Below are 17,337 nucleotides of genomic sequence, written 5' to 3' on the forward strand. Positions count from 1 at the left end.
CTACTTAAAATTTAAAACATCCAAGCATGATTTTTCTGTCACATTTAAGTGGTAACAAGTTGACCTGAACAATGTGTGTTTCTTACACCTATTCCTTTATTTTGCACCTCCCAGATGCCTTTTGGGCACAGCACAGAAGCTGCTCCAAAAAACATCAGCTTCTTAGGAACCAGAAAACTTATGGAAGCATGGAATACAGTAGGGATTTCTTTAATTTTCTGTTTCTAATTTTCTGTTTTTAGTTTTCTCTTACCCCCTCCAAGAACAGTCTTTCACCTGAAATAGCTGCTGAAGCCAAAGCTATTTCAGGAATTTTAGACATTTTCACTCCACTGTAATCAGTCCCAGCTTTTTTTTTTTCTCCCCAAATTATTATTCTCTATAAATACCACTGAATAAATTATTCTATTTGATACACATAATTTGAGGAGTAAGGTATTGTAGCTCAGCACAGTTAAACCTGGCAAACTCCCCTCTTGAGCTGTTTATCAATTTCTTGACCCACCATCTCCCTTCCTCAGCTAACATGAGGACACAGGAGCAAGTTTTCAGCTCAGACTCATCACTCACTCTCCACCTCTGCACACACACTTTCTTCTGCTCCCTAATTACCAAATGCTATCCAGTATCCTAAATCACTTTCATTACTCATCATATCCCCAATATGTTATTATGTTTTCCCCTTACTGGTCTAAGACCTTTCTGAATAAACTGGTCACACTCTCACACAATGAGAAGAGAAAACCCTCTTGGAGGTGGTTTTATTTTTTCTCCATAAGCTTACAAACACTATAACTCCACTTAGACCCTTCTAATGCCTTACCCCAAAATAACAGCAATTCATAAAATTACCCTTTAAGAAGAAAATAACAAAGAACAATAGTCAGCTCTCACACAATCCAAGCACACCCTGACCTTTACCTTCTTGCTAAGTCTTTGGTTTTCTTTTTCCATTTTCAGAATCCTTGAACTGCTGCCTTCCACAGAGCCCACTGCACTTTGCAGCTCTTCCACTGTCTTCAGCAAACTTTGGTTTTCCATTTCCAGTTTCAGTAACCTGCTGGATGTCAGCTCATTCACCTCATGGCCCAGTGATTTCTGGGGCACTGCAGGAGAAAAATACCAGTATTAAAATAAAAGGTGACTTATTAGCCAGAGTTCTTGGGTTTTTGCATTTTAAAACTTAGAGGATTTAACAGCCTTTGAAGGTCCTTCCAACGCCTTCTTGGTGACCAGAGCTGATTAGGATTAGAAATATTAGAGATTAAAATATGTTCTACTCTCCTAATGTTCCTAATCACAGCACAGATTTCTTTCCCACAACTCAGGATGTATCTCCAAGTTCCACAAGTGCTTTACACAGAATCCAGTTTATATCCAAGAATGTTGTACTGGAAGAATCAAAATTTTCACCACAGCTCTTCTCCGTAACTTTGAGAACAGCAAAGCAAGAAGAATCATGATGTATGCTGCAGAGTACAGAGGTCTGGATGGCAAAATAATGTAATTTCAAGTTATTTATGGGCTTTACATCACTATTTAACTGAACAAGAACCACAAGAACAGACTTCTGTTGTAAGCTCTATCTCCATGGATACATGGGAATCAGTATTTCTCCAGAGGACAACACGCTCTCTACTTCAGAAATAAGGACATTTAATTTCCTAATGTTATCCAGCCTCTGAGATTTTCATTTCAATAGCTTTGCAAGTATTAACTATGTTTACCTTCAGAAAGTTCAGTAGTCCTGTTTATCTGCTCCAGCTCCCAGCCAAGATGCAAAGATTCATCCATACTTTGTTTCTGAGCCATTTCTAGGGTCATATTTTCCTCCATGAGCTCCTCAATCTTCTTTCTGTCCATATCACGCTCCTTGAAAATTATTTTTACATGTTAAAAGTCTCAATATGTTCAAAGTATTTTACTATATATATTCTATTAATATCTATATTCTATTATCTTTACTATGTTGTCACAAAGAAGGGCAAAGTGCTTTTTCTGATCTGCACAGACAGTGAGATGTAGAGGAACCGGGAAAAGTTGTGAGAACTTTGAAGGGAACAGTAAAAACCAGTAAAGAAGATTACAAAGAAGAACCTCTTTTCCTCATAAACTAAAATAAATATTCCCTACTCCTCCAAAGTTTACTTCTCTCTGAATATTAGGAAACAAAGTGCATGGGGTAAACACAGAATTTAAGTGACGATTATATTCACATGAAAAAAGTCCATCCTATTCCTCTTGAATCTCACATTCCTTCTCCATCCACTATTTTGAAGGCTTTTATTAAAAACAGAAATTAAATTCAGTGTGTATAAGTTGCCTTTGCCACCCTCCCCTGACACTCACCATCTCCATATCATGAAGTTTAGCTTTTAATTGTAAATTCTCTTTTTCCAACTCGTGCAGTTTATCCGAACGGGCTCGGGTCCCCTCTAACTGATCTTCCAACATTGTCTTGGTTTCTAGCAACACTTGATTGTCTTCCTTTAACTCCTGCAAAAATGGGGCAACAACAACAAATAAATCCCAAACCAGAAGTATTCCCCTGCTCATACAAACTTTGATATGCATCACAATCAGTTTCAGAAACCTAAGCTAAAACTGGGAGCTGTAACAGATTTTTTATAAAAATTCCACAGAAATGCAACTTATGAATTTCTGCGAAAATAAAATTTGACATAAATTAAATACTCCCTAAGTCATGAAGAACAAATAAGATGTTGATAATTATAACCAAACCATCAGAATTTCTGTGATTCAGACTGTGATCTGGAAAGAGGTACTGCATGTATAGCCTAAAATTAGGTTTATAGGCCACTGGGCCCAAAGTCAGGCCATGATGCTGAAAATGCAACCACAATCTTAAAATATAACCAGCCACTCTCAAAGGGTCTGAGCAGCTTTAATTTTGGTACACAGAGGATTTTTTAATAGCATCTGATAAAAGCAACGTGAAAAATACATAATTAGCAATTTTCTCATGATATAAAGACAAAACTTTTAAAACTTCAGCACAGTCTGCTGCAAAATCTGTAAAAAGATCACATAAATATCCTTCATTCTCCTCCCTACACTAATACTAAGTTAACTAATAATTATTAAGAAACAGACCCAACTAATTAACATCTGTCTGTACTGAAGCATGTTTGAAATATCCAATAGTTTACAGGCTATGAAAACATATAAGCAATTTTATGTTTAAGGGAGTTTATTAGTTTAAACATTCTACGAAAATGAAACTTCCACTGTCAAATCCTGTACACTAATCTGTTTTCATTTACTGATTTTTATACTATATGGCACCTGCCTATCAAATTTGGCATTTACAGACAGAATGATAGTCTGATAAATTCCTTCATGTTAATTCGTCTCCTAAATTAATAATTCATACCAGAATTCTAAGTTCCCCTTGCCTGGTGTTGGTACATCTCTTTTTAGTGTATTTTATGCCATTGGCCTGTACTCATTTATGTGAACAGCCTTCATTTCCTACACTTGACTTAAAAGATTGCTTTCCCTGAGGAGACCTACAGGAAGAAAAAGGAATTATTATATTTATGGCATTTTTTGAATTAATTCCTCTGTGGGCTTCTCTCAATCCATCTTTCACAGAGGCTTCCACTGGCCTTGCTGGCTTAGAGCTCTGGTGAACACTGAATTCCATTGCCATTAGACACAGAGACAATTCCCTAAAACCTGGAATTTGTCACAAAAGCCTGACTGTCATATCCCAGAGCAAGAAGCTGCAACCGTTTCTCACATCCCAATGCTCTGATCTCCAAACACACTTTGAAAACAGCCCCAGCCAAGAGAAGAACGGTGGCTCTGGGTGATTTTTTCCCCTGGATTTATTCACCTCCACCCTGGCCTTGTAGAACTCGATGTCGTGGAGCCTCTCTTTGTAGCGGCTGACTTCGCTCTCCAGCTTGTCCACGCGGATCGCCTTCTCCCGCAGCGCGTCCAGCTCATCCCTGTACACCCGGGCAGAGCGTGCGTCCGACAGCAGGTTCATGTTCTGGGACAAAAGGACACACAGGAATGCAGGCAGGACTGGACAGAACATGGTGAAGGGTAACACAGCTTCCTCATTGTTTAAATTAAGGGAAGGCAGAGAGGTATGGTTAATTCTGAGAAAGACAAAGGAAAAATCCCATCTATTGCAGAGGATTGTAGGTGATGTATTTCCAAGGAAACTGCACTGGCCTTTTTCAGGGACTCACTAAAATTATATGTAGTGTATATTTATGCAGGTATTTAGGGTTTCCCCCTCATTATCACCACACAAAGCATAAAGAAAAAACAGACAAAACTGGAGCACTTTCACTTTAAGAAGATCTTTTCAGAGGATGCACTGGTGGCAAATTGCTTGAATGAAGAAACAAAAAAAGTCAGGGAAGTCAGGGCATTTTTTTCCACCATAATATAACAAATAAAGGAATACATTACACAGGATCAGGTTCAGAGTGCAAAATAAAAGAATAAACATGAAAACATACTTAACATCTGAAAAAGAGTGGTGAATTGTGCTGGTAACTTTTCTTAAAATAATAAAATTATTAAACCCACACCTCTTGCTGAAGTCTCTTCAGTTCAGCTTCCATCTGTTCCAGTTCTTGTTTAGAGTCAAGCAGCTGCTCAGTCTTTTCCTCACTTGAAGGAGAAAACACAAACCAGTTAAATGTGGCCACAAAACCTGCTAATGATCACCAGGTTTGAGAACAAAATGATGAGATTTGTGAGGCTTCCACCTTTAACCCATAATTTCAGGGAAATCAGAGTGTAAAATTTAGGGTTGCCATCATGACTTGGTTATTCTTTTGGTTTTAGTCTTTGTCTCGTATTTTAAATGTTGTTAGACTTCTCATAGTGCTTTAAATTGTTGTTTCCTACTCACACAGGGCAGAATACAGGGTGTAATAAGGGAATTTTTGCAATAGGGGATTTTGTGTAAAAAACCCCAGACAACACCCATGAATGTGTACCAGGAGATCCACATCCAAAAATCAATTCAGCATAATTTCAAATTACACATTCAAAAGGTCCAAATTTCTTCCAGGAGAACCAGACACTGACCCCTCGTCACAATCAAGTAAAGCTAATTTTAAAAGCACTTTTATAGTTCTGTAATTTTTTCTTTTCTTGCAGAGAAGAATGAAGGGGTTTAGGTGTGTTTACTCAATTGAAGAAGATACTGCTTAATAAGCTCAGTAATTTCATGAAACACACAATGAATTTTAATTTTATGGAAACAACAGGATGTCTGTTTAAGTCTACTCAGAAAGCTGTGATAAAAACAATTTGACATAGAATGTTACGATTCTTATAGGACTCATTCTTAACTTCCAACTCATTTCGCAATCCTTAAAAATGAGTTTGTTAAACCCTAAGTGCAAATATTTAATTACCTGTAGCCACAGACAAAAAACACCTGATGCTCAAAATTCAACAGCACCTCAGAACAAACAGCATTTGCTGTTGAAAATCCTGCCAATATTAATTATTCTTAAAAGATGCATTGCATATTCAGATCTGTTACTGTATTATTCCACATTTTGGGATGCAAGTAAGAAACAAAAGTAGAAAAGGGGGAAATAAGAAAATTTAATGGACTGAAATGTGTAATACTCTCTCAAAGCAATCATACCAACAAAAATAGGGCTGTTTTAAACAAAACTAGAGCAGTTGTTTTTAAAAATGAGCCAATTTCACCATAAATGATCTTTTTGGAAAACCATTGTTTGGAAAAGGTCACTGAGCCTACAAGCACAGGAGGCTCAGCTCTGCACAGCTCAGTGCAACATCCCTGTCACAGCTTTCCCCCTCCAGAGGTGCTCAGAAACCAGGCACAAACACAAATTTATTCCTGATTTCTGTAACTTTTACATCCATATTCCATATTCCTGTTATTGTTCTACACAGGAACACACAGAACTCAACACTCAGAAAATGAAGTGTACAATTTCCAGCTTTGGCGTTTCTGTATTCCCTGGTTCGCATCCAACTGAAAAATACTCTTTAAAGACATTTTATATGAAATTACATCAGCTACACTGCATATTAAACCAGGTATGAAGGTTCACTGCCAAAACCAGACTATAAATAAATTTTATGCTGAGTATTTTCAAGTCTGGAATTAACGTAATTTCAAATTTATCAAATAGATGCAGCATTCAACACTAAATACTGCAGACTGAAGTTAATTCATCCAAGTCTGATATTTTAAGATACACCTATACATAAAGGGAAATTACTTATCAACTGAATTCAAATAAGAGTGCAAAATGTGGACTGCTCTGAGCCATCAGTGTTGCCCTAATTGCACGCTTCAGCTACAGACTGGAGAGGATTGGACTAAATTATACAGAACATACCAGTGTTCGCCGTTTAGGCTATCTATTAACTGTCAATCAAACTAATAACAGCAATTTTTTCACTAATTTTCTTGGTGCAGCTGTTTATAGAATATCCTGGGCGGTCTCATTGCAGGAGACACATAATAATACAGACATCAGGAAAAAAGGAGCCCCATCTTTTGTCCTCTGTTCCTCATGAAGACCATGCTGGAGTGGGGGAAGGGGATCCTTGGAGTAAATTAACAAGATCCTTAACCCAGTCAGCTAGAAATGATCTGATCAACAAACTCTGGGAACTGTGACTTATGCTACCTTCAGCTTGTGATTTAATTTACCTATCTCCTCTCTCCATTGCTGAATTTAACAACAACAAAAAAATCTTTATTTATACTGTTTCTACACATATTGAATCTCTTCAGATTGAGCATTTTCATTCAGAACACACACACACTTCACTCTCCTCAAACAACTGACACATTGCTACCGGAAGAAGCAGATTCTCTACAGGACTGTTATTGATCTCCTCTTTGAATATCAACTCCTCACTCTGCTCAGATTTGCTCCTTGACTACGAAGCCAACATGCCCACAGAAATCTACAGAACCAGGAGCAGTTTTCAGGAGCAACTAAGTGTTGTGCAAACAAGAAATCATTTACACAGGAACAAACAGGTGGGGGTCAGGAAAGCATTCTAATGGAAAGTTTCTGTCCTATCTGCAATGGATTTAAGCTATGAATTAACCATAGGTGACTATTTCTTGTTGGAAACAGGTCACCTAATCATGCTACTGAGAAGGAAGCCACCCTGCACTATGCATCTCCTTTAAATGAACACCTGGTTTGAGAACAAAACGCTGAGATTTGTGAGACTTCCACCTTTAATCCATCATTTCAGGGACCTCAGAGTGTAAAATTTAGGTCAAAAGATCATTATGAATACAAACAGAGACAAACACAGATGAAAAGTTGTACTTGTCCCATGGGTCCACATATCTTCTTGTATTAATAAAAACAGCCCTCCTGGGGAGCAATAACTATAAAAAGCATTAGAAAGGATGAAGAATCGGTCTGAAGAGGGCTGCAAGTGTGCCAAGGCAGCATCTGAAAGGACCTGAGTGTGAATTGGTACTCACAGCTCCTGCCTGAGCCTCCTGATCTTGGCCTTGGCATCAGCAAGCTCGACGCTGAGGTGCTGCCGGCTCTCGGTGCGCTTCATGCCGGGGGAGCCACACGGGGACTGCGCCGCCGAGGCGTGCGGCAGGAAACGCAGGCAGTCCCGCTCCTCCGACAGCTCAATGATGGTCTGGGGAGGCAGAACACAGGAAAAAGTCCAGCGGGGCACCCACAGAGCCACCTCTGAGTGTGTCATTCATGTCAAACACCACAACGGCACGAGAATGATGGAAAGATTTTGGCCATCAAAGAAATCAGAAGCTCTACCTGCACCTCTAGGCCTAAAGCAAAGAGCTACAGCTCTTGGATAGGACCTTCTGCTATTTTAAATTTTATTTTTCACTTAAGACTTTTTTATCAAAATGACCAGTGCTCAGAATGGACTTGGTAATGAAAGGTGTGAAGTTCTTGAAAACCACTGGCTCCTGAAAATAAAGATAAATGTGTATCTCTAAACAAAGTCGTCTTCTTCTGTGAGCAGCAGCATCCTTGGCAACAGAATAAAGCATCAGAGCTACAGGAATATTCTTATTTTCCCCTATAAATAAGGGTGTTAGCCAAATATGAATATCTTTCACAGTTTAAAGTATTTTTCCTTTGCTTTGCACAAAGGCATCACCCCCATCCTCTACCCTCTGTTTTATTCCTATCAAGGCTGTGATCCAGAAAAACTGTCAAAGGAGTATCTGGAATAATTGCAACATTGATACATCCACTCTACTGAGGGGCAAATCTGGGACCACTGAGATGATTCACAACTTGTAACTTTTATTAAGTACAGTTCTGTTCCTTTATTCTAACAAGGTACAATAACTGTACCTCACGATAAGCCTGCAAAACCTCCTCTCCTGGTAGGGATTCTGCTTTATCCCCCTCAAATCTGGACAATAGGACATGGGAAAAGAACAGGCAGCTTTCAGGGACTGGCTCGCAAATTGATGGGTTATTGATTCCTGGTAAATGCACTGATACAGCTTTGTATTCTCTGTTTTCAGCTACTGATGAGTGCTGAAGTTGTTTCCCACTGGCTATGTGGAAAAGATCACCTATTATCTTTCCTATTTTATTCCTACTTTATCTTTCCTACATAATTTAACAAATATGTACAAAGGAATGCCCTACAACAACGCTCTGGCAGTCAGGAATCATTGCTTTAACATGTCAGTTTTAACATGTTAGTTATAAAAATCCTGAGCTGCATTATCTCAAAAAAAGAAAAAAAAAAAGATTTCTTGTATTTCTCTTAAGCACCAACCCACATCCATACCTCTGAGTGCTCATCTCTTTCATCTATAAGCCTTTTTAAATGTAATGCCATATTTTTCAGGAGAGGCTCAACATACTCTTGTGTCAGCACAATGACATCCATCCACTGCAGGTCAAACACATTTTCCTGATTATGAGTTACCTATATGGGGTGAAGTGAAATAGAAGAAACATCCTCTTGAAATTAATTTAAGAGTAGAAAGGAAGCATAAAGAAAATAAAGCTGCAACTCTACACGTTAAATTCTCTGGAAAAGGTATCAAAAAACATTTAAAATATATTTAATTGTATGTAAAGGAAGAGTTTTTTGTCTACCTGGAAGCAGCACCTTGTCCCTCTGGCAATGTGACAATCACATTATAAATTACCTACCACATACATTTGATTGGATTTTTATTTTATACAAAACTTTGCATATCAAGATGTCAGTCAACTAAATTTTCTATATGTAACTAAGAAATCCTTGAAGCAACAAACTTGCTTTCTGGTACTGCTCTAAAAATATAACCCAAAAATGCTCAATCATGATATCTTTTTGTGAATCGAGTGGAAAAAAAATAAAGCTTTCTTTGCTTACTACAACCACTCAATATGCAAATCACTTATGTCATTTACTTGCCATTGAACATGTGCAATTCCCCTTCCTGCAACACAATATTCCACCTCAAAAAATCCCCAAAATTAAAAGCACCCCCCCTCCCCCCCCCCAAAAAAAATAAATACCTCCTGAATATGGGCTGCAACAGCTGCTCTGGTATCAAAATCCAGACTTTGGATTCTTTCAATAAATTCTTCTTTTTTCTGACACTAAAAATAGAGACATCTATTTTATACACATTTATATGTATAATCACAAGCATTTTCATTCCTCTTGTATTTCTAAGAGCAGGAACATATAAAGCTGACACTGCACATGGCTAAATTATTATCCAATAATTCTGGTGACCAATAATTCCGTGGTTTATGCCATGTTACAGTAATTATAACTTTCATGACACAAGGAAAAACAAGTTAAAATGGGACAAGAAGAGGTTTCTTAAGATGGCTACTTATTCATATTTTTGATAATTTATTAAATGCATGAAATAGTGCAGTGAGTTAGTTGTCAGTGCTTTACCATTTCCTTCCTTTCTTTACAATATCAGGTAAATTAACACTATTGAAGTTAATAACCCATTAGAAGGTTATGGTGATATTGGAAGTATTTGTAAAATAACAGGTGTAGGGTTGTAGCCATTTCATTAAAAATCAGAATATTCCAATTTTTCAAGGAATGCAATTGTACCACCAAAGAAAGAAAAGTTTTATGCCACCCCAAGTATTAAAAAAGTAAGAAAAGAGATCAGTAACTCATATGTTTCATAGAGACAAATATAATGAAACTCACCTGAACTGCACAACCAAGCAAAAGCAGGAGGAGCTTTTTCACTTCTTCTGTACCTGGCTCTAAGAAGAAAACAAGAAAAAATGGTGACCATAAAATTGTATTAGAGCTTCCTCCCCTATACCTGAGAAAACACGAGGTTTTCTCATTATTTCCCTATCATTTATGTTAATCTAGTTTAGAAAACAGCCAGATGAGTTTTCAGCTCAGTCCTTTTTGCCCTTTAACTGCCAACTTCCAGAGTTACCAAACACCTCAACAGCCGTAACAATTTCAATTGAAAAAAAAAAAAAATCAGCTCTTCAAAAACAAAACTTCAGAGAAATATTTTTAGAAGTGCTTTGGAGACCTGCAATCAAGTTTTGAATGGTAATCTCAGGCACCTCGAGATAGTTACAAAAGTACTTAAATTATCTGCCATTCCCAAGCTGGAAGAGTTTAGGTGACAAGTTCATTTAAATTCCTTACAAAGCTATTAGATATGTATTAGATATTCATCTGCACATCCAAAAAATCAACATGTATTTCCAGATCTGGCCTTAAGCATCTTAATCTCCTAAAGAAGCTTAAGTTAAAGAACTCTGTATACAGATTAATAAAAATGTTTCTTACTTTTTACGTTCACAATGTCCTCATCTTGTACTAAATATAGAAATGTGTTCTATATCTAGAACATAAATGCCATGAAGCAAATGTTTCAAGGATGACAAAACAGTTTAGGCACTGACTCAAGCTGCTGCTTTTGGAGGGAGCTACATAATGTGTACAATCCCAATGAACATGGAATATTGCAATTTTGCAAAAGGTTTCTCAGGTAGAGAAATACATGGCAAAAAACATGGACTCAAATGGGAGATTTTTAATCATTTATTCAGATTTCCTCTATCCCAAAGGCTTGAGCTGTGAAATCTTTTATGGAGAAACAGAAAAACCATCGAGGAATGTGTTTCACCAGAAGCTGCTTCAGCTGAAGAAGGGGAATTCCACCTGGCTGTCTTATCAATAAAGGTTAACAGGAATACTGCAACAGGAGGAATCCATGCCAACAGCTCACAGCCTACACTCACTTATCCCAACAAATTAATCATACTTTTTAATTTTTTAAGCAATCCCTGAGCTCCTCTTCACTCTTCATCTCCTGACTGCCTGTCAAACACCTGCCTGAATATATTGATTCCTTGTCTCTCCCCACCCCATTCCCTGAAGGAACAGGGCAAAACACTGAACCACCTCAGCTTCCCTCATCTTCTGTTTTTCCTCCTTTTCCTCCATCAGGAACACAGAAATAGCTGATTCTCCTCTAAATCCTTCAATCTGCTGCTGAACTTTGTCCCTACCCGGTGCCACTGTTTGATCTTGCCTGTGTTCACCCTTATCCCTGACTTTCACACCCTCTGCAGGCTTCCATTCTCCCCTGCCTTGCTCCCTTCAGGAACATGAACTTGCTTTCAACTTTCCCCTTCCCCTTTGCCTCATCATTATCCCTTTGTAATTTAATTTAACATTTACAGTCACAGGCTGTAGCTCTCCTCCAGTTTTCTCCTCCAATTGCCTTCCTGCCAATCAGCTCAGGAAGTATCTCCTGATAAAGTCCCTGCTGACCCGTCTTAGCAAACCTCAACTCCAGCCTTCTCTCTGCAATTTATTTTCCTCCATGAGCCAACTGTCTCTGGTTTATCTGCTCCTGCCATCTGTAATTTGGCATCTTCTGAGATTTCTCCACTAATCATTCCTGAAGTGCAAAGGGGAAAAACTGGGAGACATCCCTGTGAAAAATCACACCTCCTGCCTAAGTGGACCAAACCCAAGTCTTTATCTTGGAATTGACTTTTACTCTGGGGCTTGCCTTGACGCAACCAGATTTACACAGCAAGCGCCTCCAACGGTCACTGAGGTTTCATTTCCCTGCACCCACCCAAAAAAAGTTTAAAAATCCATGTAGGGATGAGATCCTTCTCCAAGCTGACACAGCAAGAGCAGTCCTAGCTTTTAAAGGGGAAGGGTTCTGGACAGAACCCAAAAGAACAGGTCTATATTCTAGTTCAGACCAAACTCTGTGATTGAACTCCAGCAGAGAGCTGGAACACCTTTAAGAATGTTGTCCAAGCATAACAATTTTTTTTTTAATGTGAGGGCTACACTACAGGACAGTCCAAATTTTCTCAAAAAAAAAAAAAAAAAAAAAAAAAAAAAAAAAAAAAAAAAAAAAAAAAAAAAAATCCCCACACAAGAGCAAAAGCACACACCAGCAGAGCTGCTAAATCACAGATCCCAAAACACAAAGACACCTCCTTAAAAATGACCAAACCATAAAATTGAATGTACATAACTGAATTCAGTGTTATCTCTGTGGGGTTTGATAGTGTGTTTTCAATAAAATGTCATCTTATACTACACAATGTTGTTAAGATATTCTCTCTCAGTGTCTTGAACAGAATAAAACAAAAGTCACTACAAAACAATACTATGACCTGGGGTTTTCTAAATCTGTTTTTCCAGTATCTGGTTTCTAGGCAAATCCATGGAGTCTTTCGAAAACCTTAAGAAAGTCTGGAATCAAAATTAAAAAAGCATGATGCATTCTGTTCTTTTGGAAAGAAGGAGACCACATTCACACTTCTTAGTGCATATGACAGAAGCTGCACATATAAAAACTGAAAAAAGCTGTGACCTCGGAAGCAAAAGCAGCAATATTCAAAAGCAGAAAGTAAAACCCAAAAGAATTAAAGCAAGATACCCACAGAGATGGGATATGCACAGATGGGATATGGAAAATATCAGTGCTATGAGCCCTGGGATTGGGAAGTGAGCAAACACAGACGGTTCTTCTGTCCCACAGACACGGAAGCGTGGCAGTGAAGACATCCCAAAGAAATAAAAACAGCCAGGGGAAGCTACACAGCCTGTTAGAGCAGTTCCTGACCTCTCTGCTGAGGTGTCAGAACGTCAGGAGGAGAACACCTGGGGCACATTAGACCCAAGTAAATAAATTCTGCCCAATCCATAGTGGCTCCATGCAGGCCAGGTGTGTCTGCTCCGTGCTTCTGGAATTGAGAGCATGGTGCAGAGATTCCCAAGTGGCTGTGGATAGTCAGCTGGCTCCACACAGGCTAATTTTCTTGGTCTGAAAATTGCAACTCTCAGAGCTGGAAGCAGAGGTGTGAGGATGGAGAAGACAGTGTCAGTTCAGGGGAGAAAACAAGAAGGTAATTTGCAATATTTTTCAGGTAAGGATGCAAGAGAAGCAGAAGACTTTGGGGAAGAAGAAACAAGGATCAGGAGCTGGATCAAGTGAGATGCACTGAACTGCCAATTCCCTCAGCGGTGACACAGGTGAAGGAAGTCCAAAGTGCAGTAGCTGGGAGTACATGAAACCTTAATTTTGTGCCATCAGTGGTTCACTGGTTGCTGGGAAATGCACTCAGGCTCAGTATAAATCCTAGCGAGAGCCAGGGCTGAGGCTAGGACAGAACACATTTTTTAGAGTGTGGACCCTTTGTATAAATAAAGAAAATCATTATTAAATCATTACTCATCATTATTAAACCACTTATTTGGTAAAGTATTTACACAATCTTCCGTTGAAAGGCTCAACCCTATAGGAATTTTATTTCCAGTGAAAGAACATAAATTATCACACCAGTATACATTTTTATCTTAGTCAAAAATAAACTTACCAGAAAAAGGATTTTTGCCAATTATTAGCACATTTGGCAAAGACATCATGATCAACTGCTGCAAAGTCTCCTATAAAAGTTAATCAAAACATTATTTATATCATATGTACTGAATGAAAGCAAACATCAAATAGCAACAGCCATTAAAGGGAAACCAGTATTTATTAAACAGTTATAATATTTTTCAGGACTTCATGCATACAATTAGTACAATATTTACTCACTTGCATTCGAATTTATAAAAAAACCCAAAAAAACTCTTACAAATATGAGTTACTTCTACAGAAGCTTTGTTTTACTGGTTTGCACAATCATCTCACACAGCAAAATCTTCTTGTGGCAATGAGCTGGCTTAGGGATCTTAACTGAACAAGATACTGAGTCTCAGAACACAGCAAAACCCTTTAAATTTATTATGTTCATGTTTTACTGACTAACGTATTGACACATATTTGTTTTCTTGGCTCTAAGGTGGACTTCTACTGCAAAAAATCAATTTCCTTTATGTCACACTTTCTTTGGCCTCACCAAAACGTGGATGTGAAAATTCCAGGGGTTTTTGCTGCAGTGACACTGGGCCAGCTGTGAATACAAAGGTACAAACCTCTGTCTGCCCAATCACATGGAATTTTAGCTTGGAAGTGCAGCTCTGCCTATCTGTTCCATGGATTCCATCAATGGAGCTCCTGTAATGGCTGTAATCGGGTCAAATCCCCAGTCTAGACAGAGCCTAATTCTCCTGAAGCAGAATAGTCTTTCTCCTGTTCCCAGATGTTTATTCCCAGCAGATGCCCTCCTACAGCCAGGCTGTTTGTTTTTCCACAGTGACAGATCCATTACTATATACAATTCTTTTACTCAAAACCAAAATAACCCAGAAGAGCCCAAGGCACACATCAGGTGTCACATTGTAAGCAACAACCTAACACAACTTGCTTTATGTCAAATTGAAAAAAAACTCCCAATATTTCTTGAAAAACACCTATAGAAATTACTAGCTATAACTATACTTGGAAGTTTCCACCGGTTAATATGCAAATATTAATATGCAAATCAAGATTATATCTGAATTGATTAATAGCAGACTGCAAAATATATATTTGGACATGCCTAAGACAAATTATAAGGAGGGAGGAAGCAGCTTTGACGTCCTCAAATATCATGAAATTCAACCAACCATGACACCTGTACTTCTCAGATTTTGATAAAGATGATTTTCAAATAAAAATAAGACATGAATGCACCATAGGATGTTTTAAATCAATCTAAAACAGATAAAATATAATGAATTTAATGAGTATTGACAGCTACTATGAAAGAAAATCACACATTTTTAGTGGCTTTTTGTTGTGTTTTTGGGGGTGGTTTTTTGGTAGTATCAAATAATTCCATGGTGCTATCATAAAGCTGACCATGTATCAAAGCAGAGTCTGGGCAGCAGTAACCAAAATATGTTTCCTGAATGGACATGATCACCTGTTTCCTTACAACACTTCTGCCTTCCCCCAAAGATGTCTGGCACCTTTTCTGTCACTTGGCACTAACCTCAGCACTGGCTTTGCCTGCACAAACTTTTATAGTTCATTAGCATTTATTTTACTGAAGACTTTCACATCCTCAGTCACATCAACTGAGAATCATGGATACTCACTGGATTAAACCTCTCGAGCCCACCAGAAATTTTGAATTAACTGCTTAGAAGAGTTCCATGCTCTTACACTTCCAAGAAATTACTGGTTCGGGACCAGAATTGTAATTCCAAAGAATAACAAACATAATGCAGAAACGAAAAAAATTGACTAATCTAACATAACACTCTGATTTTGAATGTTATATTCTACCAGTGAATGTTTTTTGACAAGCACATCCACAGCACTGGTGTGACTTCTCACTAAACTGAGAGAAGGTTTTCCACAGATGTTATAAAACCACTTGGAACAAACCAGTGTGGACAAGCTCGCAATGAGAAGTCCTAAGAGTTAGGTTAACACAATGCTAAAATTCCAGATTCCCACATTCATCAGTGTCTGATTCCAACACTCAGTAAAATCCTCTCTCAGTCCAGTGAGTGCTCCCCTGTCCCCTCCCGCGGCATCCCAAAGCATCCTCAGGGAACACCCCCAGGCACACTCAGCTTTTCCTGCCTCACCCCAAGCTAAGGGAGGCCTCTCAGTTTGATTCCAAGGCATCCATCAAGCCCCAGCTTTCCTGCCTTGGGGAATTCCACAGGAACTCAACTGACTCCTCTGTGAAACAGCCCATCCTTTAACATTTCAACTACCACAAAGCAGAAACCTCCCTGCAGGCACTGTAGGGAATGAAAATTTTCACATGCAAGAAGCAATTTTAGATTCAAAAGAACTCTCCAGTTTGGAGGGTAAATGCCTTTACTCCTGCTAGAAACACCAGCCCTTCAATGTCTGCATGGTGACCAAAACCCTGAAAGGGTTCCCCTGGAGGGAAAGGGGGGAAAAGTGTATAAAACAGTTAAAAGGGCAGGTCAACACAGCTTGGACTATTAAAGGCATGGTGACTGGTTTTACCATTTCTTAAACAAGAATACTTTTTTATTTTAAAAAAAGCTCTAATAAACTTATTTCTATCACAAAGGTTTGGAGCAACATCCACAATCCTGAATCATCCCAAGGTACCTAAATGCCAGCAATACTGCCTGGTACTGGAGCACTTAGACTGGTGATACTGTGAGGCTTGTGCATGACGGGGTGATCTTTGTGCTCCAGTAAAGATCACTCCTGTCAGTGTTTGTGCCTTCTGTTGCACCAGTTGTGGAACACTAATACCTGGTGGAAAATGACTTCCATTAGGAAAAGGACAAGCATATGGGGTTTAGCAGGCAGCACATATATCCATGTGCAGGAGCTACCAAGGAGAGAAGGGCGGAAGTGCTGGGAAGATGTTCCGCGGTTGGTCAGGGCAGTGACAGCTGGGAATTCTCACTGCACTGGGAGTTTTGCAAAGGTTTTCTCCCAGGTCTGGGTTCTCCTAGAAGGAAGGAGCAGGGCAGTGTGGAAGGGTACTAAAAGCCACACTACAGGGACACTGGTGACAGCTGCAGTGCCTGGCTGTGTACAACACCCTGTCCAGCTCAGCATCCAGCAGGCACAGGACCAGCGCCTACTTCTGCATCAAACTTCAGTGGATCTTTTACAGCTCTGACTTAGATCCTCACTACATTTACTACAAATTCCCAAATTAATTCTAAGCCCAGTAAACTCCATCACGTTTTTCTAACAAACATTCCATTTACTAGACTAAATGCACTAAATGTAATAATCTGTCTCACTGGCACAAAACTTGCTTCAACTCAGAAAACACCAACCAGTAATACTTAATGCACCACAGGAGTACTTGAACACAGAGTACCTATTCTATAAACAGATCATCATTCGTACAAGCGTATGTCCACCTTTATACCTGTTAATAGTGATTAAAAATTTGACCAGATATCTAAACAATCATC

General features: G+C 38.7%; 1 protein-coding gene across 7 annotated transcripts in view; it reads right to left on the minus strand.

The window, feature by feature from the left end:
- CCDC88A (coiled-coil domain containing 88A) overlaps positions 1 to 17,337 on the minus strand; it is a 62,805-nt gene that overhangs the window by 29,234 nt on the left and 16,234 nt on the right. For all 7 annotated transcript variants that reach the window (XM_083858143.1, XM_083858146.1, XM_083858140.1 and 4 more), the window contains 10 exons: positions 13,857 to 13,926; positions 10,183 to 10,241; positions 9,519 to 9,602; positions 8,797 to 8,937; positions 7,490 to 7,659; positions 4,572 to 4,653; positions 3,860 to 4,018; positions 2,350 to 2,496; positions 1,728 to 1,872; positions 922 to 1,106 (listed from right to left, as the gene is read on the minus strand). In XM_083858143.1, the coding sequence (XP_083714269.1) occupies positions 922 to 1,106; positions 1,728 to 1,872; positions 2,350 to 2,496; positions 3,860 to 4,018; positions 4,572 to 4,653; positions 7,490 to 7,659; positions 8,797 to 8,937; positions 9,519 to 9,602; positions 10,183 to 10,241; positions 13,857 to 13,926 (1,242 nt within the window). The remainder of the gene's footprint in view (positions 1 to 921; positions 1,107 to 1,727; positions 1,873 to 2,349; positions 2,497 to 3,859; positions 4,019 to 4,571; positions 4,654 to 7,489; positions 7,660 to 8,796; positions 8,938 to 9,518; positions 9,603 to 10,182; positions 10,242 to 13,856; positions 13,927 to 17,337) is intronic.

Source organism: Zosterops lateralis, assembly GCF_965231275.1.
Source record: "Zosterops lateralis genome assembly, chromosome: 3".
Classification (NCBI taxonomy): Eukaryota; Metazoa; Chordata; class Aves; order Passeriformes; family Zosteropidae; genus Zosterops; species Zosterops lateralis.